At 30.8% G+C, this 26,217-nt stretch overlaps 1 protein-coding gene across 1 annotated transcript in view; it reads right to left on the bottom strand.

Moving 5' to 3' along the window:
• The window catches only part of LOC132924311 (homeotic protein distal-less-like), a 106,744-nt gene extending 80,778 nt beyond the window's left edge, over positions 1-25,966 (bottom strand). The window contains exons 1-2 of the mRNA XM_060988540.1: positions 24,894-25,966; positions 5,681-5,868 (exon numbers count right to left, since the gene is read on the bottom strand). Coding sequence (XP_060844523.1) covers positions 5,681-5,868; positions 24,894-25,374 — 669 coding nt within the window. The 5' untranslated portion in view covers positions 25,375-25,966. The remainder of the gene's footprint in view (positions 1-5,680; positions 5,869-24,893) is intronic.
• Positions 25,967-26,217: the final 251 nt, after the last annotated feature.

Below are 26,217 nucleotides of genomic sequence, written 5' to 3'. Positions count from 1 at the left end.
TATAATAGTAGTACATTGTATTATACTTTCCTCGTTTGTTTGATATAATAAATGGTTATCACTTGTACATGCTCGTTAGTAATCAAAACGTCGTGTATTTTTACTTTCGTTTCAGAATGTATAATAATAAAACAATTGATTTATACTCCTTCCTACGCACACACACAAAAAAAAAACCGTATAATTTGTAAGAAAACGTTCGTTCTTGCTTGTTGTTCGAATTAGTCGAAAACACAAAACGTATATTAGGTAAAAACGTGCTTTTTAAATTTGCCATGCGTAGACTAAGGAAATGTAAAATAAAAATAAGTAAATATGATGATACATCATAATAAACCCTCGGTACAAAAGAATGAAACTCAAACAACATAATATATTATTATGATATCACAAAAATATGCCACACTACAACGACGACCGACCTAACCTACTAAGTTTTATTTTATACATTTAATATCACATAACGATTCGCAATATGCCGAGATACAAAAATGTTATCATCATAGGTGTAAATAATATTTAGGAGAGTATAGTGCCTATTCATAAGTAGTTTCATCGTCGTCTACAAGGAAAATGAACGCGCATTTATAAATATATATTACTATAATACAAAAATAGGTACCTACGCAGTAATATTGCTTTTATTATTATTATTTTTTTTTGGGCGAAAACACAGGCTTGTATTTATATGTACAGACGTATGCCGCGCACGCGCCATCAACGGGCGAATCGGTAGGGTTGATAGGTGGCGGGCGTGGCACTTGTATACTTCTACATATGTAGTATCACAGGGTTAAAAATCGAACTTTCAACCCTCACTCCATACCCTCCAGTCCGTGCGGCACGACTTCCGCGAGCGGTGGTTACGCCTCTCACGCAATGCCGCGTGTACGACTCTCTCTCACACACACATACATTCACAAAATATTGTGATTATTATTATTTATAATAATAATATCGACTTCTTCTGCATATACGTACGTAGTACGTATACGAAGAAACTTACATAATTTACACCTCCACCATCGACATTACGGTGGCACGCGAACACCTCCTATATATATATATATATATATATATATATTGTAATATACCTAATGGCATCCCATATATCGTGTATTATTGTTATTATAATAATTATTGTTGTTTTACCTATATAACAATTGAAATAAAGCTGAAGTATCGATAGTCAAAAAATGAAAACGTCTTGTCGAACTCTTTACCGCTATACCACCAGTACATTATTATAGTCTATATATAGACAACGCCGGTTGAGTTATTATATGACACTATAGTTTTCTACTAAATTGTTTTTTAATACAGTATTTATATTACATAGTATAAGTATACGGCATATACACGCATTCGAAAATACTTAAAAAAAAAAAATCTTATAAACGAGAATGAATATTGAAATTACGATCCCGTATTATACGCTGCAGTACCTACCTATATACCGTCTACTTACTATATGAAGTATTTGTATATAATATATGTCAAAACGCGTAAAAATTATACAGACTATACAAACGAATAAATTACAATATTTTATACCCGCACTGGGTCGGTCGGTGATGGTTAATAATTTTTATAATTTTCATTTTTGGAAGACGCGGAAACATAATATTATACCTGATATAAGCATCACGATATTCGAAGAGAGAAAGCCGAGCGCGCGTTGTGTGTTTTGCTGTGGCGATGAATCGCTTTCCAAGTTTTTGGTGGCGCATGTGTACCTATACACACGAATAATGCCACAACTATATATAGGTACAAACACAGGTAGATATCGTCATCGTCGTCATCCGTTCTCTCGTCTCCGACGCGGATTCGCGTGAAAGAGAGATTTTTTTCGTCATTATATACATATATATATATTATTTTTCATCTGTCGATCGTTAACGACCGTCGTCGTCGTACACTGCACGGTTGAATGAGCACGATGGACCCACCGAACTTGTGGCTGAGTGGAAGACTCGCGGGCGCGAGGGAGGGAGACCTTTCGTGGGACAATGGGCGGAGGCATTTTTTTCAATCCCACCCGTCTACATCTCGGACGTTTATCGGCAAGATATCAAAGGAATAATTCGACACGTCTCTATTGTATCGGAACGGATCGGAAGGAAATTCCGATTTTTCCGTGCACACATTGTATCGTATATTTGAACGAGGTATACCGTTTCAAATCCCTACCCTTATGTATATATATATATATTTATAATACGTTCGTTTCTTCGTTCTCTCGTCGCTGTCGCCGACGAGCCATCATTCTCGAACCTGCTTAAATATATATGCATCTTACCTATGTAGGTATATATATATGAGTATACTCAGGTTGGTATATACCAAGTATATATTTACGCTCTCGTTTCTTGCGTCACAAATATCGGCATATCGAATTCGTATCCTTGAAATTCTCGTAGTCACGTAAGCGCGACGGAGCGCTGCAATATCATATATATACATACACAATAAAACATAATCGTGCCGTCGTCTAGAAATACGTTTTTTATTTATTTTTTTTTTTTGTCAGCGGCGGCACCACGAACCACGACGAACCATGCCGCGCTGCGCCTACGCCTCCTCCGCCACCACAGCCCAACCATGTTTCGACTTGCCTCGGGGAAAACGCTCGCGTTCCGTGTAGCTGCTCTATACCTCTACATAATGATGGGACCGAAAAAAAATCGTTCTCTTTTCCACCGACGATTTCCCAGCAACGAATTCCCTATATGTATTCAACGCTTTTATTTTTCGATATTAAATACGCGCGATGTATACATCCATGGAACCACCCCTTAACAAATATATATGCAAGACGGATATACTATATGGCCATCTTTTTTGAAGAGTAAGCAACGAAATTTTAACTCTGAAACTTGAACCTCTCCCCCAGATTTTACGTGACTCCGTTTTCTCGTACATCCGATTGTGCACGAACGTATATTTTATACCTAGACGAACGATAATCAATACGCTAATACTCATACGCGAATACGTCGAAATAGTCATTTCACTGCGAATAAAAAGGCATCAGCCGTATGGCAAAAAAAAACCCGCAATAATTATTTAAAAAAATATTTGTTTTTGACTTTGGTTGACTGTTATATTTGTATTATATAAGTTTTTATACATTGTTATTATTATATACCTACTTAATTACCATTACTAATTGTATTGGAAAATTTCGGAATTATGTAAAAGATGATGCATTAAACAAATAAAATTACAAAATTCATTTTTTATTTTAACCGAAGGATTATTTTTAAATTAATAGGAAAAATGATAGTGATTTAGAAGCTTTATTGACTAGTTTAACAGTTAAAACAATTATAAATAGGTAGGTCATATTTCTTTTTTATTTATATCACATCAAATCTACTAGTTTTAACTAAACGCTAGTGTTAACAAAACGCGTTGGAATCGATCAGATGAATTTCGAAAAGCTATGCCAATTATCGCACTTCTACAATGTGGCAACAGTAACGATTTAATTTCCATATACTTACACACAATAATTAATAATATAAACGTTAAAATAAAGATGTTTATACATTATGTGGGCTTGTATATCTTCTTCAACATTATCTGTTATAGTATGTTATACATCACCTCCGACGCCAACTTCGGCGAGACAATAAATTTATTATATTTTATAGTTTTACTCACGCACACACACACGCACACACACAGACATGACACTTAACCACCGGACGCAACGTTTGCTGTACATAGGTATATGGAAAACATAAACACGGAATAATAATATAATAATAGTGCGTATACGGTTTATCTAGGTCTTACATAATAATTTATCATTAACCCGCAACTACCCACACACGACTGCGATCGCGACAGCCGAAGTGGTATTTTTCCCTTTTTATTCTCCTACAGCTGCAGCGTGTGCGGAGATGGTCTGCGTGATAGCTCCGCGTACCGTTTTATCTCATTCCAAAAGAATTTTAAAACCTATATAGGCAGAAATATCCGTAATGGGCGTGTTTGATTTCAATATTATATGTATATACTCAGGAGACACAGCTTTGTAATCTAATATTACAATCGGACTATACACCCAATTCTGCCGCTTGAAACATATTATTAATCTACGCCGTATTTTACGTACAGGCGTATATAGTATACATAATATACCACATACCTATTGCAGACCGATTGTTGACTTAAAACTAATACAATGTGTATCATTTCAAAAAAGTAGAACAACAACACAGTAGTCGTCGCTAAAATGCACGCTTATGTATATACCATTATTATTAATAATAATAATAATTATAGTAAAACATAATGTATCGACTTGGATATATCTCTGGTTTTGAATTAATGATGGAATATTAAAAGTCCATGTTTAATAATATCTACAATCTACATAATATACTGTTATTAAAATGGTATGTTTTGGAAACTTATATTTCCAATTATTCAACACATCCATTTATTTAAAATTACTAATTGGTAATTAATATACAGACTATAGAAGGTATGTTATTATTTCAAAATAACATTTTTTACAATTTATTAATTTAACTCTCTTTGATTAATCGTAAATTGCATGTAAAAGGTCCTTGGTGTAGTTCGGATAGAGTATAGCCGTATAAGTTATTGGTATATAGTAAACACTTCTATATAGTCTAAAAAAAAGAATGTAAATTTATGAATAAAAAAAACTATTTGTATAATAACAGTAGGATTAAGAAATTACTTTTTAATTAATATTATTAATTTTTTTACAAATTTATTATATAAACATTAAACTTATTAAATAATATAATACACCCTATCTTACATCGCTATATGCCTTAATATGTATAAACAAATATTAGACTATAGTGATTATAATAAATTATATTCCTAATTTAATACGATCAAATATCGTAATAATTAATAAAATATATATTTAATATAACTACAGTAAAATTAATTAATAATATATATAATTTAAAAATATACCTATAAATATGTAATACATAATATGTGTTTAAGACTTAAACAGTGCAAAAACTATATTATTATGTATATCATTAATTATGTATTTGAATTTAAATAATGGTATTATTATTATGTATTTAAACACTAAAATTTAAAAAAAAATTATATACTAAATGTATATTATTATATTATGATATCACAATATGTACATTTATTTTATTCTACTAGATTATTTGTGCTCTATACATTAAAATGTGTATTTACTATCACTGTACGTGTATTATGTTTAAAATTATTATGAATTTTTATTAAGTACCTATAAACTAGACGTATGAATATTAATATGTAATATTTACGACTAATTTATACAGGGTGATGGGAAGGGCAATGAAAATAATATTCTCCTCCGGCAAACCCTTAAGTACGTTTAGAAATAAATGTGTTTAAACGGTAAACACTATACGATATACGTTTAATTAAAATCATAATGATTTTTAAAAATGTTAATCGATTAATTATACCTATGTTCTAAAGTTAATACATGTTTTTTTTTTAAATATAGTTAAATTATGTATACACCTACTGTTATTTGATTTATAAAATAAAATAATATTAATAATAATTTATTATATATGTTCATAATTAATTTTAAATTAAACTATATACGGCTATACCAAGGTTCGAAATAATAATAATAAAAAGAAATAGAAAAATATTAATAACAAAGACTTACTTGAGTTTGAGTAAGTCCTAAGGATGCGGCAAGTTCAGCTCGTTCGGGTAGTGCTAGGTATTGAGTCCTCTGGAAACGTCTATTGAGCTGTTGCAATTGTAAGCTTGAATAAATAGTTCTAGGCTTCCTCATTTTCTTTCCTTTCCCGTTTACCCTGAGACTGCCATCTTCTGCGATACCACATTTTTCTGAAATGCACATTACAAATTAATACTTAATAAGTTATTCACTATGTATGTGTAATTGCATTTTATACATATATTTGGGAAATAAACAGAAATGTAAAAAGCTTTGCATCTCGATAAATATAAAATACGAAGCCCTAATCATAGTTATATTATAATATTATATAGTATTACACTGATTATTATAGGTTTAATTAGCTTGTAAATTAAACGTGAGTTTATTGACGAACTTATATAGTTTTTTATGTTTAAAAATATGTAGATATAATAATTGGTTATATTCCACATGCAATTATAATGATTCACATATTATTTTCTGAAACCGTTAAAATGGTAATTCCGTAACAAAACGCGTTATGGGTCGTTTTTGTTTAGTTTTAACTTCCGTTTACAGTTTTCTTGTGCGTCTTATAATATATGAGCATATTGTACACACAAGCTATTAAAAACAATAAACACTACCATGTACACAATATGTCAATAAGTGTGAGTGTGACACAGGGTCTGTGACGAGTTACCTAACACATATAGGAATAAACCAGGAACCATTTTAATTTGAAATTATCATGTAGTAATTGGAAATTCGGACGAAACTGTTTTAGGGTACCTCAGCATAATAATGTAATTATTTTCGCAACTATTATTGTTTTTTACCCTTTTACTTCGTTTGGCCGCACCTTTTATATGCATGTATGAATAGGACCAATGACTGTCGCAGGAAAATGAAAAACATATTCGCCGTTTGCTCACCTGCAGCAGGTCACCACCTCATCTACACCGTAATATTCACCCCTAGCGTTTTCAGCCCTAAGTTCTACTTTTTTATTTGTCTGCATGAAAACTGTATGCTCCCCTTCAAACTGTTTATAAATATATTATATGTATGGGAAATTGTAGTCTCGTGTTATATGTTATATTGACGGCCATCCATATATTCACTACTTTTGAAAAGTAACTATTTACACTATACGAATGCGAAAATAACGAAAATACGGAACGTAAAAATAAACAATACAATTCTATATACCTAAGTATTTTGTTATAATCGTTAAAATTGAATCTGTATAATGTATAGCTATATAGCCATATAGGTGTTGTATGCGCATATTAAAAATTATATAGAGAATTGTGGTTTTTTTTTATTTTGATCTCGCAACTTTTAATTTAAATTAAAAATAATATTATATATTTATATACTATATTATATTGTTTAGTTGATATATTACAATGTAGACACGAAAATCTGTAAAAATCCCACAGATAATATTTTTAACACGAAGTCGTTTTGATAATTGAATTTGATCTCGGTTGGCTTTTACAATCGTATCGTTAAATGATATCACAACGTTATAATGCCCTGAGGCAATAAAAAATAATATAAATATAAACTATAATGTACATATCTAATATTATATTACCTATATTATATATAATATATGTCATTATTATAAGTTTATATTTTCAATAGAGAAAAAAAATATAATATAATATCGTATTGTATCCTAATCAGCAGGCAATAATAGAGCATATATTATACGTGATAATAATTAACATGTTACAAGTAATAAAAAAATAACCAAACTCAATCGTGATAGAAAAATAATCTTTTAATTTGTGCGTATGTGTGTGACAAAGGCTATAGATTATTATTATCGTATATAATATAATAAAAATTTAAACGACTTGTCGAAAATAAAAATTAAATTACTGTCACGATACCATGTTGACCTCAACAATCGCGACTGCAGCGGCAGTATCCATAAGGTTTTCTAGGATTTTTATTATCAACACACTTGAATACGGTCAAAAGACCGACGTATACTCGAACGTATAATGTGCTATCACGTGTGTGACCTGCGATTCAAGCACATCGGTGATCTTATACGATTTATCATCGTATACATGTTTTTACGACCACGTAATATGATATATACGTATATATTATTATCGGACGTTATATGTAAACTATACACGCGGACGACAATAACAATTACATTTTTGTTATCGAAAGGGTAGAGAGAATTAAACAGAAGTCAAGGCTCGGTTGAATGTTGCGTATTTACTATGAGTTATAATGATATATCGTATATAACACGCGAATAGAGAATAATGCAATCATATTATATATCTATGTTTAATATTAAATATTATGCTATAGAAAAATTCAACTACACAACTCGTCTCATATTTGATTTTTATAGATTATTACGATTTATTTTTGTCGGTTCTTGATGTACCTATATGAATTAATATTTAATACTCATATGTTGGTATCTACTTATTTACTTATTTTATACAAAATATTGATCCTGTATAGGTAATGTAGATCGTATATTATGGGGTGGGTAGGCTATGACCTAGAGCTATCTGACAGTATCTGGAGGATTTGACAATTTTACACTGAAATTGCATTTAAATTAGAAATTATATCATCATGTAACTCCTATTTTGTATATAACTTAATATATATGTATAACAATTATGAGGGGTAGGTGGTATATTTGTATACTAAGTAAATATCACATATATACTTATATAATATAATTATATACCAGGGGAGGCCAAACTTTTTTTGGTCATACTAAAAATGTACTTCACCTTTGAGAATCGACTTCCATAGAAAATTGTTCAATAAAACTTATCGACAATTTATTCGCTACAACCTCGATTAATTGTAGTGCGCGTGGCCCTAAATATAAATTCTAACATGATCGACTTTAAAATTGTCCGCGTTCGACCGTTTATGGCCGCCCCTGTTATATACCTTATACTGCCTACAAAATACTTAACGTTATTATCGCTACTTATTGTCGATCAATTCGTATCTTTTTGATCATATCTTGACACATTTTTAAAATTATTTCCAATCTTATTCCTTCGCCGAAAAAATCGTCTGGTTCCCTATACGACACTGCACGCTGTCAATAACAAATGCATATAACCCTGGTTTAAACGCGTGTACAATGCACAGTACTTGTACTCTGTTATAGTAATAATAATTTATTACGACTGAATACAAAAAAATCAAATCTCTGTGAGGAAAAATTGCATCATCATTACCTACCCATAGTTAAAAAAAAAGCACGACAAGACGTTTTAAAGACATATTTAAATAACACATGCCATAATATATGACATCAGATACACCATAAAGATGGTATGCATTGTGATGTGTGTATATGTGGACTATTTGGACGACGTTGACGGGTTGAAATGTTTAAGTTTGTTGATTTTAATTAAGTTACAATATAGATACATATCATATTATTATTCCATTACGATGCGCTTACATCCTAACCTGTATTTCAATAATAGTAGTAATAGTAGGTGTAATGAATGCAATAAATAAAGGTGGTATGAATACAGTAAGTATATATACACCCAAAACGACTTTAACGAGTTACTTTGCTGTCGACATTCAATAAGTATAGTTATGGTTATAACTATACAAATTTTGATTATGTTTTTCTCTGGTATGATGTTTTGGCACTGGAGTAACGTATGATCTATACCGATGTATCAATTTGTTTTACAAGACTCTATCGACAACTACAATTTTAAGACTACATTATACGCCTATTAGTTTAAGTAAAAGTCTTATAACTTATAAGATATAGTATTATAAATATTATTACGAGATATTAAGTTATACTATATATACCAGAGAATTTTACTTCAGTTAATTTCGAATATATTTTTGTGGTTAGATGGTTAGAATTACGTTGAGATTAGATGATTAATTATATTTTTTGATTTAATTTTAATTTTTAAATTTATTAAAATTATTAAACTTTACAGGACGTACTTATAAACCAGTGATGTAGGTATATATTATTTGTATTGAACTTAATTAGAAATTTATTTTTATTTTTTAGTTATTTGTAATGATCGTGTCACTCGACCGGGACGTCTGCAATGATGTCGTGACTATACCTATAGGCTACAGTGAATTTTGTCTTACGATACACAATGTAAAAACTTTACACGCTGTTTTGAAGGCGTTGTAACAAAAAAAAGAAATACAAAAAATATTATTACATTGCGTTCTATCAAAAAAAAAAAAATAATAATCACAGTAATATTGTCATTGTCTCATTGAAAGAATGAACAAATTATAAATAGTCTCACGGACAAATTAATAATTAAATAGGTATATACCTACATTATAGACGTTTTTCATAATATATATTCTCCTGAGTGTTAACTTTCAGTTACACTCTGTGAAAATTAATCGTATATCACTAACCTATAAAATATGTGTAGAAAATAATTAATTTTTTTTTTAAATCTCACATACATTTCTAGGCTGTTGAGTTGGAGGGGCTGCAGCCCTCAAAACTGCCAGCAGTATAATAGTCGTCTTTTTTCTGTATTTTATCATCATTCAATTTTAATTTTAATTATGTAATAACGTTGTGTATTATATATAGTTATAATACTCTAGTCGGAAAACACATATATTATTATATCATAACTGAAATACATAATAGTTTAACCAATCGTCCTGCAATATATTAAATCGTTTTAATTTCAAATTAAATCAAATCGTCCGTTCGTGTTAATTATCACTATTACGACATACCTAGTGCATACTATTTTAAATTTACGACCTATTGGGTATTAAACAGTGTCATTACGGTAATTAGTGATCGTCTATATGAAATGCACGCGACGTGCATTTAACTGCTTATAAAATATGTATATATTCGTTATAAAAAATTAGGGCTGAAAACTTGTACATATTATTGTACTATATATAAATGCATATTTTTTGCTTATTATTAGTAATTTTAAATATATATTTTTTAAAAGGTTTATGTATTATTTACACACGTACATATATTTAAAAAAACTTAAGTTAGTTTTAAAAAACAATTTTTATTTATAATTTGATAGTTTTTAACATTGATACTGTTGTTTCCATACTATACGCATAGCAATCATAATATATAATATGTAGCACAATACGACGGTAGGTTTATTTGGCTAGTTAATTTTTTTATAACTTTAATTGACTTTATATATTATTATTTTATCTATTTACAATCTATTATGTATATCATTTTATATTTTTGAACTAGTATGTTTAATAATTATAAGCTATATGTATGTATTTTATATAACCCTTGAATGTTTATAATATGCCAAATTATTTTATTATATTTGGAAAATTTTTAAAAAGGTTTTTTAAATAAAAATTATTATTATTATTATTATTATTATAACAGTTCTATTAAAACCACGATGAAAACTAACTACATATAATAATATAAATAATTTTTCTTTTTTTCGCAAATTTTTATTGAATATGTGTATATCAGTTATTGGCTAATAATTAATATCGCTTCATCATTATTCTATAAAGTTCATCTAGAATCAATCGACGGCCGAGTTAATCGTTGTCTGCAGTCGAATTATAAGAAAAACTGATAAAAACATAATTATATTCAAATTTCAAACAAATATACATCTAAACGAAGATAAAAGTATTTATGGATGAGTATAAGAAACTTTTTCATTCGGTTACTACTTCATTGCAACGTCTCAGCGCTACCTTGTTAAATTATAATTAGTTGGTGCGATTTTTGATGTGTAAAATCGGTATATAATAGGTAAATGGAAAAATAATTTCAAACTTCATAGCATTTGAACTCACTAATGGAAGTAAGTAAATCCCGGCCTTAGTATATTTATTATATACACACGTGTATATTGATGAATAATGAATTTAAATATTAAAAAAGACTACATAGTTTTGTACAAAAGCGAAAATACGTCGTCTATACATATACCAATACGTACATATAAAAGTGGCGACGGAGCAGCCATTTGTGTTTCAAAAATCAATATAGGTTTTGACGGTTTATGTGTGTGTGTGTGAACCCACAAGAAAATATTATTATGTATATATAGGAACCTTTTTTTTGGCTGCACGAAAGCAAAACGTCCGTATATTATATATTATATATGTACTCTGCCGGCGGCGGAACGACGTGCGAACCGACAAAATAGTCAGATTTTTTTTTCTTCGTTTATTTATTTATTATTATTATTATTATTATTACATTTTTTTTATAAAGCCACCACAACCGCCGTCGCCGCCGTTGCGGTTTGACGGACGCGCCTTCGACTTCACATCGCCGTCGTCGTCGTCGGCTTCGTCTTCGTAGTCTTCGGAGTAGGAGGGCCAATCGTCACGTACGTGGAGTGTGAAAAAAAATATACACACTTGCGCACATGCACACGAATATAATAATAATGCGTGAAAATGTGACAAGGTCTAACACGAAACAACATTGTTCCGTATGTGCACACAATGACTATACATGAAATTCCATCGGTTACATTATATTTTCTGTATACAATATACGCAAGCGCGCGCGGATTTTATACACGTAATATTATTAAATTCGTTAGGTATACGTTTATAAAACACAATACAGAGATATCTGATACATATTTTAAAGAAAATCGAAAGAAAAATTGTCGAATCTTCACTCGATAGGTACCTACATACCGTTTGGCCTTGTTTTTCATTAATAATATTCTTCTTCTTCTATATACATGCTTCGTAGTCTCACAGTATTATAAGGATGATTTTCCCCTAAATGTGCCCTAAAGTTATTTATGTAAGTATATAGGATATTGATGCATATGATGATACTACGAAGATTGTGAAAAGAACAGTGTATATAAAACCACTAAAGATAATTATTGAATTCGAACGTTGTTCATAATATAATTTTTGATATTATATATACTGCACAAAACGGAATTATGAAAATAATTTTGGTTCAAAAAACTATGCACGTTTGATATTATTTACACAATATTACCTATATATGATTATTGTGCCTACATAATCACTTCACTTTTGGTATTTTTTTACTGTCTATTATTTGGACTCTATTACAAATAAAGCTTGACAATTTTATTCTACATGGCTATTTAACATTTCAGAAATCAATCATTAATCATTTGATATACTATATGATTACGATATAATATATACATACAGTATGATGTGTGTTTTAATTTTAAATGTATATTAATCTATATATTATTATGTATAAACTTTTATTTTTTTAATAAAACAATCATATTTTCCCATATTATAACATAATACGAACTTCACACACTCCATTAGAAACACACGCGCGCACTAGCACACTTATTGTATACTGCAGTTGAGTGGAACCGGAGAACAATAGGTCCGTCATATACGAGATCGGAAAGTCGAGGTGTAAATATTCGAATGCAAAAAAGAGAAAAACAATTATCCAACGAGTATATTATACGATATATTATATACATATTCGTATGCATATATGGGTTTACATATATACAAGTACGTAACTATACATAAATAAAAGAATGGAGAGCTGCAAATGTTACATTATATACATATATATATATATATATGCGTATGGTGTGTGTGTGTGTGTGTGCATGGCAGCTGGGCCGAACCAAAGTTTTTGGATGGTAAAAAAAAAATCTCCCAAGTGTTTTACTTCCCTAATGGATATTACGAATATAATACGATTTTACGCTTTACAATAAATATACCCCTCCATGGTTTTTATCATATACTCGTATATAATAATATGTTACCGTCAATGTCTTAAATTCATATATTGTTTAATATAGTTAGTCAAATAATATGTCAAGATACGTCAGTTCTATTGAGCATATTAAAATATATATATATATATACATTTAACCAATTACCTGTGTTTCATTAAATAATGTTTTCTTTGATATGAATTCGCTAATAATTTTAATTTTTAATATTTGTCGTGCAAACAATGTTATCTGTTAATGATTATCAAGTTTCAATTTTAGAAAAACAACGTGTGCAGTCAATTTACCGCTAGAAACTACAGTATTATGCTATCTTAATAAGAATAGTAAAATTTAAAAAAAAAATGTTTTTATACTAGTTTATAGTTAAGAGAATTTGTACATCAAATTACAATAACGATCTTCCGCAAAAATAATAATGATGTCCAAATAAATTATAATAAAATATTAATTATTGTGTAATACAAATTCTTCTAAAATTACAGCAATATTCAATTCTAATATACGGTCAATATACTTAATTAGTTATTACAGCCTCGTTGGTTTTTGTCTTCGAGTCTTATAATCAATAATAATAATAACGACTGGATCATCACAAATATTATTATTTTTATGCACATTTTTGTGATATTGTCTACCTTAAAGTTAAGTTAGTCAGTCACTAATAATATAATAATAATCAATAATATATCAGTAAATGCAAAAAAATATGATATAAGAACTACGCGTGTGGCATGTCCCTCGACGTATATTATTAGTACCTATATATGTGAACAATATTATTATTACATATAACATATGGAAACACACTGGAACAAATTACCGTGAGGTTTGCAAGGCTACAGTGCCAAATATTATTTTCTTCGAAACTAGTTTGAACCATTAGGACATTATAACTGTAGGGTTATAGTTGAAAAATAAAATCGACTACTATATAGCTCTGTACGTTGATTTTGGATGCTTTTGCCTACGGACAAAAATTGTAGTATATTGTATGTAGTCATCATCGTCGTCGTCGTGTGAGATATTTTTAGGAAAATAAAATAATAACTATGTTTATAATAATTTGTTAACACCATGACATTTTATTAACGTTATCTCACTCGCAGTATAAAATAAAGATACGAGACTTCTATTTTTTATACAAATGCAAATTATAAGTCTAGGGTTTATCAACAAATTACTTTCATGACCATGGAGCCAAATATTTTTACCACAATTAAATATCAATAAAAAAAAAACAGATAAATAGATTATAACAATAATTATACTATTATTGATCGCAATTCATACGCATATACAACATTGGGACGCGTCTTTGACTATTAGCTTTGTTATGTACTTATATACGAATGAGTAATTGTTTTGGAATTTTAACATTAAATTTTGTAGAGGTTATATTAATAACAATTACAGTTTGTGCATAAATATCCGTATGATACTTGGTTGACCGAATTTTTGATTTAAGTTATAGACTTATGCGTAAATAATACACAAATAGCTATGCGCAAAATAGAAAACCAGAAATAGTACATATAATATTACACGTATATAGTAATCATAGCTTTGTGTATATAATATTATAGTGCGTGTCTTATATATTCTATAATCGGCATTTGAAGGCTATTTAAATATATAAAATTGAATTAAAATAACATTTTGGATGATACCTTTCGGAAACACGCAAACACGTATCATATTCATCATCAAAATGTATTCGAAAAACAAAATCATTTTATATGTATTATATTCGGGTTATTAACTTTTTGAGTACCTATAATAATATAATATGGTTATTCTTGTATTTTTATTTTTTACTTTATCTAAACATCGCTAACAAAACAATATGGTTATTAGCTATTTACAATATTGCTTGCATTATTTTTGATTATATTTTTGCGGAAACGAATATAATTTTAAATATATTATATATATTATTTTATCAATTATATATGAAAGGTTGTATAACCATATATCGCGATCATAACTTACTGGCAATATAACAATAAGCGAACGCCACCGATCGTTTAGATGATCATCGAGGTAGCTTAAACCTATATAGCTAACCCGTCACAGGATTAAAAGAATAATATAATAAGAATAGTACAAAATATTATAGCTGAGCGTTTCTACAAGATAACGAGCGAAGCCCTCGGGGCACGTGTGCGGTTTAATGTAATAATAAAATACTCATCGAGATGTACATCATATATCTACCAATACACCTACCTAAATATATGATATTATACTGCATGTGCGTATATATTACAAGTTAATCCACGGCTGGCCGGTGTATAGGTAAAAATTTACGAAATTGTTTTCGACTGTAAACACGACGCTGTCGATTAAGTAATTAAAGCTCATTATTATCGTTGTACTCCCCCGAAAATAGGTAACGTATTATATTTAATAATAAGTATAATAACGACAGACAACGATTATACTATAATATGACAGCCCGTTTACGCGGTTTTGAGTAGGTACATCTAAATATTGTTATTATGTAATAGCGATATTTATGATGTGGATAATTTTCCCGGCAATTAAGGTCATTATATAATTATACATATAATGTGCGTCATTGTGTTAAATCATATCGATTTTCCATAATGTATTCAAACAATAATGAAATAATAATCGACGCCTAATATGTATGTTTTGTTTGAAAACGAAGTTCAACAACGATTTACCAAAGCTTCTACAATTAAATTTAATCGATAATCGTTTTTTTAAATGTCATATATAAATAATGTTTAAATTAATATATTATAATCTATACAGTTTAAATAATTATTGTGAAACAGTGTGTTTTATAGATACATATAAATAAGTCGGTTTTATATAGATTATTTAGTCGATGCGATTTTATTGAGAAGGGTTTCTCGGAACGGACAGAACAACGATATTGAACTAAATTGAAATCAATACATAATATGTTTGATGAGAGGATTTCGGTTAACATAGATTTGTCATAAAACATTTGAATTATATTCGTTTTTTATACATTTAAAAATTACCAATAGAAGTGTGAACACATGCGCATTATCTGCAGTTATAATAAAGTGAATAATATTACATAATATAGCTATAATATTTATAGCCTATTTCTTAAACTTTAATAATAATGACAGTCTTCTGTAGGTACAACAACATATATAGACTATTATATTATACTTATATAGTAGTTGCAGTGTACCTAAAATAATTTTACATTTTTTTCTCTCCCTATCGACGAAATACACCCATTATTACTATAGAACTGCACGTAATACGAAGCTATCCAGTATATATATATAGAGAGACTATTATTTATAGGTGCCTATATAACGTTCGGAAAAAATATACAGAAACGTTATCTTTGACTGCAATCGAATAACACGTATTTCAGTTAAATTGTGTATAAGACAGTATAGAATATACAGGAAATTGCTATTTTGCCGGCCTACTTTTTATGGTTTTCGCGTTATAGCAAATTAATGTAATTGCTGCAGTAACCAAACTGCAGCGGTGCCTTTATATAAGACGACGACGACAACGGCGATGATGATAATAACAACAATAATAATGTTAAATACAGACGCTATATTTATAAGGATTCGTTCTGATTTAAAATTTAAAAAAATAAGCGTATTGCGAAGTTCTTATATTATATTTTCGCTGTGACCCACGGTAAGAGAAATCTGTTAAAGCATAATAATATCATATTTTATTTCAAATCTATATCTATATAACATAATATTGTTATGAGCAAGCAGAGCGCTATAAATTTACTATTTATTTTAATATAGGCGTGTGCCAATATTACCCTATATAAAATGACACTCGACGTGTCTAATTTATATATTAACACGCCTTTTTTTCTTATTATAACTCAGTTTATAATAAACGTAGGTATAACCTATATATTAGTATTTAAGTTATAAACAAAAAACTTTACACGAAAAGCCAATGAACTTAAAAACTTACTTTTATCGAATTTGATTTCTTGTTTGAAAAAAAAACATCTGATCGATAATCCGAGTTTGTTAATATAATAATATTATATATAAAATATGATGAGTAAATAGTATTCGTAATAGAGAGAACATTTTTAATTCGAAATATAATATTGGTTTTTTTATTTCTTATATATTATACATAACACAGTTCAATATAATGTATACCGAAATCCAAGTACGCATGATTAGAACCATTAATATAATATAATTATATTTTATATACATTCTGCATGTTACATATTAAATTTATGTGACTATGACATTTTAATAATTGTTAACCTTTAAATGGTACTTCTTCTGAAGATAAGTTAATCTTTTTATTTACACTCGTTATAAATTCCCCGTCGTTAATCGACTGATAATGCGTTTTAAATTAAAATTATGACTTATAATTATATGTACAAACATCATGGACATCGTTAAATCTCGCGATAGGTTTTTTATTATCATATAAGTCGAATAACGGTTGGTTATATTGTGGATATATTTTTAGTGTACTACTATATTTTTGCTCTTGCGTCGACTGAGTGATGAATACTCTAACACGATTGCTTATTAATAATCTGATGCAATAAGAACAAGAAAATCAAATAATAAAATATCGCGAATAATATTATTTCTTGTCGTATATATAGGATAAGTTAAGTTTGACTGAAATAATATATTTATTTCGTAATAGACTCTTTTGTTTCGTACATATTTACGCAATAATATTCAATACGAATTTTCAACAATCAGAAAAACACAACGTAAATATACATAATATTACAATGCTGTTTTTAATCGAAATGCCTATCATATTATAATATGCTACTTTTACACGTAAACCTACCTATATACATGTGATGGCGTACACTAAACAAGTTTAATGTGTTTCACGCGGTTTTCACATATATGAGCGCTATGAGCCTTATATACATATACAATAAATATTATACAGGTAGGTACATGCGGGGGTGTTTATATATGTTATATAGATATGATGGTGGTTATGCGAGGTAGTTGCCCACTGCTACCCCCAACACAAAACGCGCGGACCTCGCACGGCCGACATGGTATATATTATTATTATTTTTTTTTTTGCCAACAGTCACCAATAGCAACATTTTCGTAACCATGTACAATACACACGGTCGAAAACGAAAACTATATAGCAGATATTTTTGTGGAGTGTGCCGAACTCTGCAGCGCCTGTCTATGTTCATATTCTATTATATATATATATATATATATATGCGCCAATAATACGTGCGCACAGTGTATATACATATGACACACGCATGTAAATTTTATAGCGGGCCACGGTCACACACCAAAAATGTATAATCATTTTTTTACGTATGGGCACAGGCATATACGTATAATATAATATGTATGATATATTATTATTATATATATATATATGCGCACGTAAATCGGACGGAATAGCCGTGCAAGCGACGCGCATCATAATATAATATAACACAATAATGTTATGTGAACGGTATATTGTGTATGTGCGCTTAAAGAGACGACGTGCATATTGTTTCGTTTCCCGATAAATATATATATATATACATAGGTACCTACACATTATATTCTATGTACAATAATGCTACTGAAAAAATAAGTCCACATCATATTATATTATATTCACATGTATTTATTACGCGCGACAATATTGTCATCGCTTAAACACATACACACATACCTATGTAGATGCGGTTCAGATTTAAAGAATTAGAATATTATATATGTATATAAAAACATATAGATAATAATAGATGATGTTTATACATTTAATATTATAATGCTATATAACGTAGCAATGTATATAAAGATCAAAATATAATATAGGTATTTACCTAGCAATTACGCGCGAGTATATATATCGATAGGTCTAATTAATTCGTTTTATTTATTTACAAACCACATAGATTAGGTACTAAAGTATTATACGGAATACAACATATGTATATGTATTATATATTTGTTAAAATATTATAAAGTTCTTTAGTGGATATTTTTAAGCGCGATTCACAACGACTTCGTACAACTAACAAAATTTATCTAATAGTTCCTATATATACAATATACATATACTAATATATATATATATATATATACATATTACGCTGCAGTGAAGGGCACAAAAATAGTTTAAAAGTCGAATAGCGTTTTTCATTATTTTTTATTATACTATTAAAGTTTGCTATACTATACTTAACTAATCAACTAGCTGTTATATCGAATCGCTTTTTACCCATATAATGCAACGTATGAGCTAAACGAGTATTACAGTTACGAGTTATAAAGATAATTTTATTATGTCCAATATAAATTCTTTTCTTTTGTCTGTATATCTTGTTAGCTTACAAATTGTGTAGTAAAAGCGTTCAATTTTAAACATAGATAAACATAATATATGTAAAAGGAATTAATAATTATGTACCTATACCTACTTATACTAATTTGTAAAAATGAAACATTTTTCGAACAAGTTTAAATATAAATACATAATACACTATGTACCTAACTGATCATTTATTAAAAATTACTAACTGTTTTAACCACAAAGGAAATATCTGCAATATTAAGGAGTAGATTTTAACTTGGCTAATATTTTAAGCGACTATACGTTAAAAACATATTAGCAAAATGGAAAGCGACTAAAATTACATTTGAGCTCTACAACCTTGAATAATGTATTCGCTATATTATATTATATTATATTACTATATACTTAATATATTATATTATTTAATGTGATAATTTCTCATGAAAAAATGTGTATTTATTTGAGATAATATTTTTTTCTACGTGTTAACAGAAAGCTCAGAAGCTGTCTATACGGGGAATCGATGTAATCTTTTTACATAAAGTATCGATTTTAATCACTAACGACGACGACGTGATGGAACATGCCGTCTGATTTTATGAATAAAAAACGATGTATTATTAAAATCTGTGCTGCTGGCAATCTGTCATCATGACGTCTTGGCGGCGTGTAATGAAAATATGAAATTTGAAAACCGCAGCCACCGTGGTTTCGATTAATCGACCGTTACAATATAAATAATAATATAACACTATGTGAATGTATATACATATTATATACGCCTATAGCTGTTTAGTATTAAATTCGATATAATTTATTATGTTACGCACCCACACACATGCGTATAATTTGTATACAATGAAAAGAAAACGATATTTAATTATTGCGATTGACACCTTATACGTATCCTATATAGATAGGATGGAGCAGTATGGAGGTACCGATATCATGTCTGGACTAGGGTTGAAACATATCATATAATAATATTTGTCTTTATGTTGAAAATGGAAATACTAGATAAGCATAGGCATATATATATATATATATATATATATATAGTCTCTATAGCAATTAGTATATTATAAACTAATGTGTTATAAACTTATAATCCGCATGTAGTTCTGAACAAAGGTCATTCAATTGAAGTATAATTTATCGTTATACATTGCACTTTGAAACAGTCTAGAGAATTATATAAAAAAATTTGGAACGTTTATCAAATATTATATACCTATGATATTTGTATACAAAACGAAAAGATGAAAACGCATTAAATGCATTCAGCTGCAGTTATACTTATAATATATACCTACCTACATTATGCTCAAGTGCCAAGATGTAATTATATTATTCATATACATATAATGAACAAGTATCATATATACCGACCTAAAACCAAATAAAAAACACTGTGGACATTATTAACTCTGTATTAACAAAAATATCGACGATTAAATGTGCAATATGTTGTAGGTAATCGTTTTGTTAGGCGAAATTCGGGGGATAGGGCGATAACAGTGAATAGGTATATACATAATAGGGATGACTGGACGAAGAGTGAAAGGGGAACGATGGGTGCTGCTGCGGCATATATATTATATATATACTTAGGACCCTCACACCACAGCCTATACAGTATAATACGCGTATATTAATATACACCTATATATAGTATACATTTATACGTCATATACACACGCGTGCGTATAAATGTATTAAAAACGGTAATAAAAATTAGCTTGGGGTTGAGTTATACGATAGAGTGGCCCACCCGAGTGGCGTTTGTGATCTCATTGTTATCGTCTCGCATTATAATAATATACAATATCGGTAAAATATGATTGAATGGGATCTTTCCTTATCATCGGTGAATTTTTATGGGATCTTTTCATACTAAATAATACGATTGAGCTCGGTCATATTTAAGAACTTTACGCAATAATGCCAAATATTAACTTATTACTATAGCCTCGTAGGCTCGAACATATCATAAGATTTTTTCCCATCTTATAACAGTAGTAGGGATTAATGAAAATACAAATAAAAACCTCTTAGCTACAACTAAAAAAAGTTATGTTTACTATACACAGCTTTGCATTAACGTGAACGCTTTATTGTAATTGTAAGTGATTAGCAACTCTCAAAATTCAAAATAAATCTCAGGAAATTATTTAAATTAAGTATTTTTTTATATTTATTATATATACATTTTTTTTCCTGTTTTAACCGACGACGCCGCGGGATTTGCTTTCGCATTGCTTCCGTCATTTATTATATAATATACATATACAATATACATATTACTGAAATCAATTTCTAAATTAAAATTATTTATTAGGTACCCAAATGTTTTACAATTAATATTCGTTTTAATTATACTATAAGAATTGTTTTCCTATACTTAGAACGTTTACATATCGCATAAACGATTGAAAAGATATCGCAATAGAAAATATTTCGGCGTTTTTAATATAAAAATGTTCAGAAATAACAATAATCTCGGAGCCGTATAATATTCAATTCTATCATACCAATAATATATACGTGGTTAAACGCTCTCTTTTTGGACAGACTATAATATAATAATGCCAATATTGCATTCCTATACAGATATATATGTGCTTCTACAATTCTCTCTGCCAATATGAACCTATACACATGTACTAAATTTAGCAACTCATCATCGACGCATAAACGAACGAATCGAGGGAAAATAATACTCCAATAAGTGTTTCAATATAATGTGACATCAGACATGCATATATACATTATTTTACTCTTGGCTGTACTTCATATATAGTTGATATTTGTGTTTGCGTCTATTCGAAAAACACTTGTCATCTGCGGACACGTTCATACTCGTGTTGCAATGTGTGTACGCGAGTTAAAACTTTTGTCTTTGCGACGGTATAATATAATAGTATAATATATATATATATAGGTATAAATGTATTATATTAAACAAATTATAACAGCGATATAAAAAAATGAAACGAAATAACAGCGTGGAAATATGAAAATTATATTGTCAATTGCACTGTTGTATAATACATATATTAATGTATATTATAGTATAATATAGGAAAACTTACAATATTATGTAGATCTAGTATATTAGTATATTGTGCGAAATTAACGAGAAAAAGTTACTATCAACTTATAAAAGTAGGTAGGTATATTGCATTAATATCACATTCTATACAGATAATATTAATTTATATAAAATATGTATCAAGAAGGTTGGACTTATTTAATCTATAAGAACAGCGTATATATAGGTACACATATTTAATCGTGAACACAGTATGCTATTATTATATGTTTAACCAATCTTTTTTCTGTATAATATTATATGCTAGATACTTATTTATTATACTGCTGCTATGTTTGTGAATCCAGAAAAAATTATTGTAATATATTGTTTTTACATTTGTTATCACCTTTAAATTCGTTTTTAGGTTTTAAAAAAAAAAATTTAAAACAATTATTCGAACAGCATATACCTATAACACCATATTATTAATTATTATATCAAGGAAACAATAGACTCGGACGTTTCATAAGTTTTGAGTTATTAATTTTTATTTTGTTTAAATTTGTTCTTTCTATGAGTATAATATCTATATAATATGGGTATAGATAGTTTTATTTTCACTCCGGAAAAATTGTTAATGTTAATTGCCGTGAAGAAAGTCATTTACATTTTTACAATTGCCGTAATAAGAACTCTACGCGTCAACATGTAAAATTTCAATCCTATAATCGCCTATATTTTTTTTCTAATCGCAGAACTCTAAAAATGCCTATATTTCAAAAATACCACTATAGGTACGACAAGATATATTATGCTACCGAGACTTATTATTAATATGCGATAATATACCATAATATGTTTATATACACGATAATATGCGGAATCGTGCGTCGATCGTGCAGTATCTATATGGACACATAGTATAATATAATCTATTATTATATAGGTATCTAAAAGTACTCTCGTAAATGGGAAAACGTATATATCTATTGTATGCGGCCTGTGTGGTCTAATCGGCGTGCTTTATACGGACGACGGGCTGAATAAATCGATTATCGCGCATTGTTTTAGGAGAGGCAATATAATATATTATCCCACATCATCTTCGGCAAAATACTATATTATTTCTATTTTATACATATTAAAAAGTTTTGGAAGTATATATTTGCCATAAATAAACTTTTCTATATGCATTTTTATTTAATAAAATTATATTTCAGTAAAAAAACATAGGTATATTATATGCTGTTCTGCATTATATATATACAGTAAGATATTATAATTCTTTTTTCATAAACATGAAAAATTGATGTGAAAAATTTTTAGGAAATATTTTTTTGAAAACATTATTTTTTTATGATGTGCAAACGTTTGTAGAAGGATTACATCATTATCGTTTTCCAAATGTCGCATTGTTGGTTAAACACAAGGTACCAATAGTTTTGTTATCTATATAACTGATATACAAGTCAACCCAAAATAAATGCTGTGCACTAGAGAAAGACAGTTTGAAAAAAACCAACTGCGAAGTTTAAGTACATACATATAAAGCTACATAAACTTTTATATTAGTATTGTACGTATATATATATTGTGGTAAACCTCACTATAAGAAGGTCTACAGAAAACGAAAATGCGATGTTGCCTATACAGCTTAGCGAATTCCGAGGCAAATAAAGTAAATAAGCATATTTGAAACGATATATTTTTAATCATAATAAGATCAACAGCTTTATGAGTAAATCGAAAAATCCTATAAAAAACACATAGAATAACGGATTACGGCAGAAAAGCTGCAGGACCTCAACGCATCAGCGGTAAGTAAAGCTGTATATATATATATATATTATTACACTATCCACAAATATAGAAGTGAGTGTCCAAAATCAAAATCGAAATCAGTCCCCCCCCCTACCAAATCTCATCAGAGGCGGTTAAACCCTAACCATCCCATAACCCATCACCTATATAATACATATACTGAACGATTCGGCGCAGGTTCTACGACGGACTTGGGTAAATAATCCTAAACGTGGTGCGGACGTGGTGTTTAATTTTGAAAATGACGCGAATATATATTATATACGCCGCGACTTACCTTCTTTGGTTGGCGACGGACACTGCGGCGTGTACGATCCGATGTGATAGCTCGAGTACGAGTTCTGGTGCATTGTCGGGAACGGGTACGCGGACATGGCGCCCCTGGGGCTGCCGAACCCGCCGGCACCGTCGTGGTGATGGGGCTGCAGCGACGCTGCGTTGCCGTGGTGCTGCGTGGGGCTGTTGTGGTGCTGGTTGACCGCGGCCGCGGCGGCCGCCGCGAAGTGTGGATGGGCGTGCGGGTGCGGGTGGTAAACGCCGCGCACGTTGTACGGGTTCTGCTGGAGCTCGATGAACGCCGACTTGGACGTGGGCACTGGCGTTATGCTGCCGCCGCCTCCGCCGCGCGAGTCTTGGCCACCGACGGCCGCGTTGTTGCCGCCCGGGCCGTTGGCGCCACCGGCACCGCCGCCGCCACCGCCGGAACCCGGTCCGCCTGTGCTCAGAGCCGTTGCGTCCATAGCGTCGCCACCGGCCATCGACGACGGCGTGCCCGTGGACCTCTGTTGCTGTTGCTGGTTAGCGCCTCCACCGCCGCCCCCTCCGAACGGGCTCCCGATCTCCCCGTAATTCAGCGTGATGGCTGTCGGGTACAACGGCCGGGTGGAGAAATCAATTTCGACCGGCGGCGGACGTGTTTCCGGAGCGGCCGCGCGCGCGTCTCCGGTGCAGCGGTGTGTAGGTACAACGATATGACGATGTACCCACTATACGCGAAAAGCGAGTGGTTTGTTTTCCACTCGCGCGCGCGCCGAAAAGATTCAACGGAAAAACCGCGGAACGGATATACGAACGCACTGGCGCACACACGACGGACGCGTTCCGAATAACAATGTATATATACGTAAACGTATGCGTTTCGTACGCCGGTCGGGCGCGTGTGATGTCGGTGAAAAAAACGACCGCGATAAAAAAAAAAAAATTCAAAACAATGATTAATTAAAAATATTAAAATAAAAAAACCGCGATGTGACGGCGAACGACGACGCGACGGCGAGACGGACCACGGTAACGTGCGCACGGACGACGCGATACGTTCGACGGACGACCTCGCAATGAACCGGCCGAGAGATGTCGCACGGCGCGTCGGGGTGCAACCAGTCGGACCGGTCCGGTAAAGGAGGCGGTTACGGCGCGCGCGGACCCCGCCGCGTCCCCCGCCCATTGGTCGTCCGCCATCGTCGCGGCGCGCCGCCGGCGGTGGGGAGCGTTGCCGCGGACCCAGCCCCGGACGCCGTCACCCCCCCCACCGGCCGTCCGCCGCCTACGCTCGGTCTCCCACTCGCGGCCGGCTCGGTCGACGCTGCCGCCGCCGCGTGCAC

The sequence above is a fragment of the Rhopalosiphum padi genome, chromosome 3 (assembly GCF_020882245.1).
Source record: "Rhopalosiphum padi isolate XX-2018 chromosome 3, ASM2088224v1, whole genome shotgun sequence".
NCBI lineage: Eukaryota > Metazoa > Arthropoda > Insecta > Hemiptera > Aphididae > Rhopalosiphum > Rhopalosiphum padi.
The sequence above is the reverse complement of the archived record's forward strand: the minus strand, read 5'-3'. Positions and strand labels throughout refer to the sequence as shown.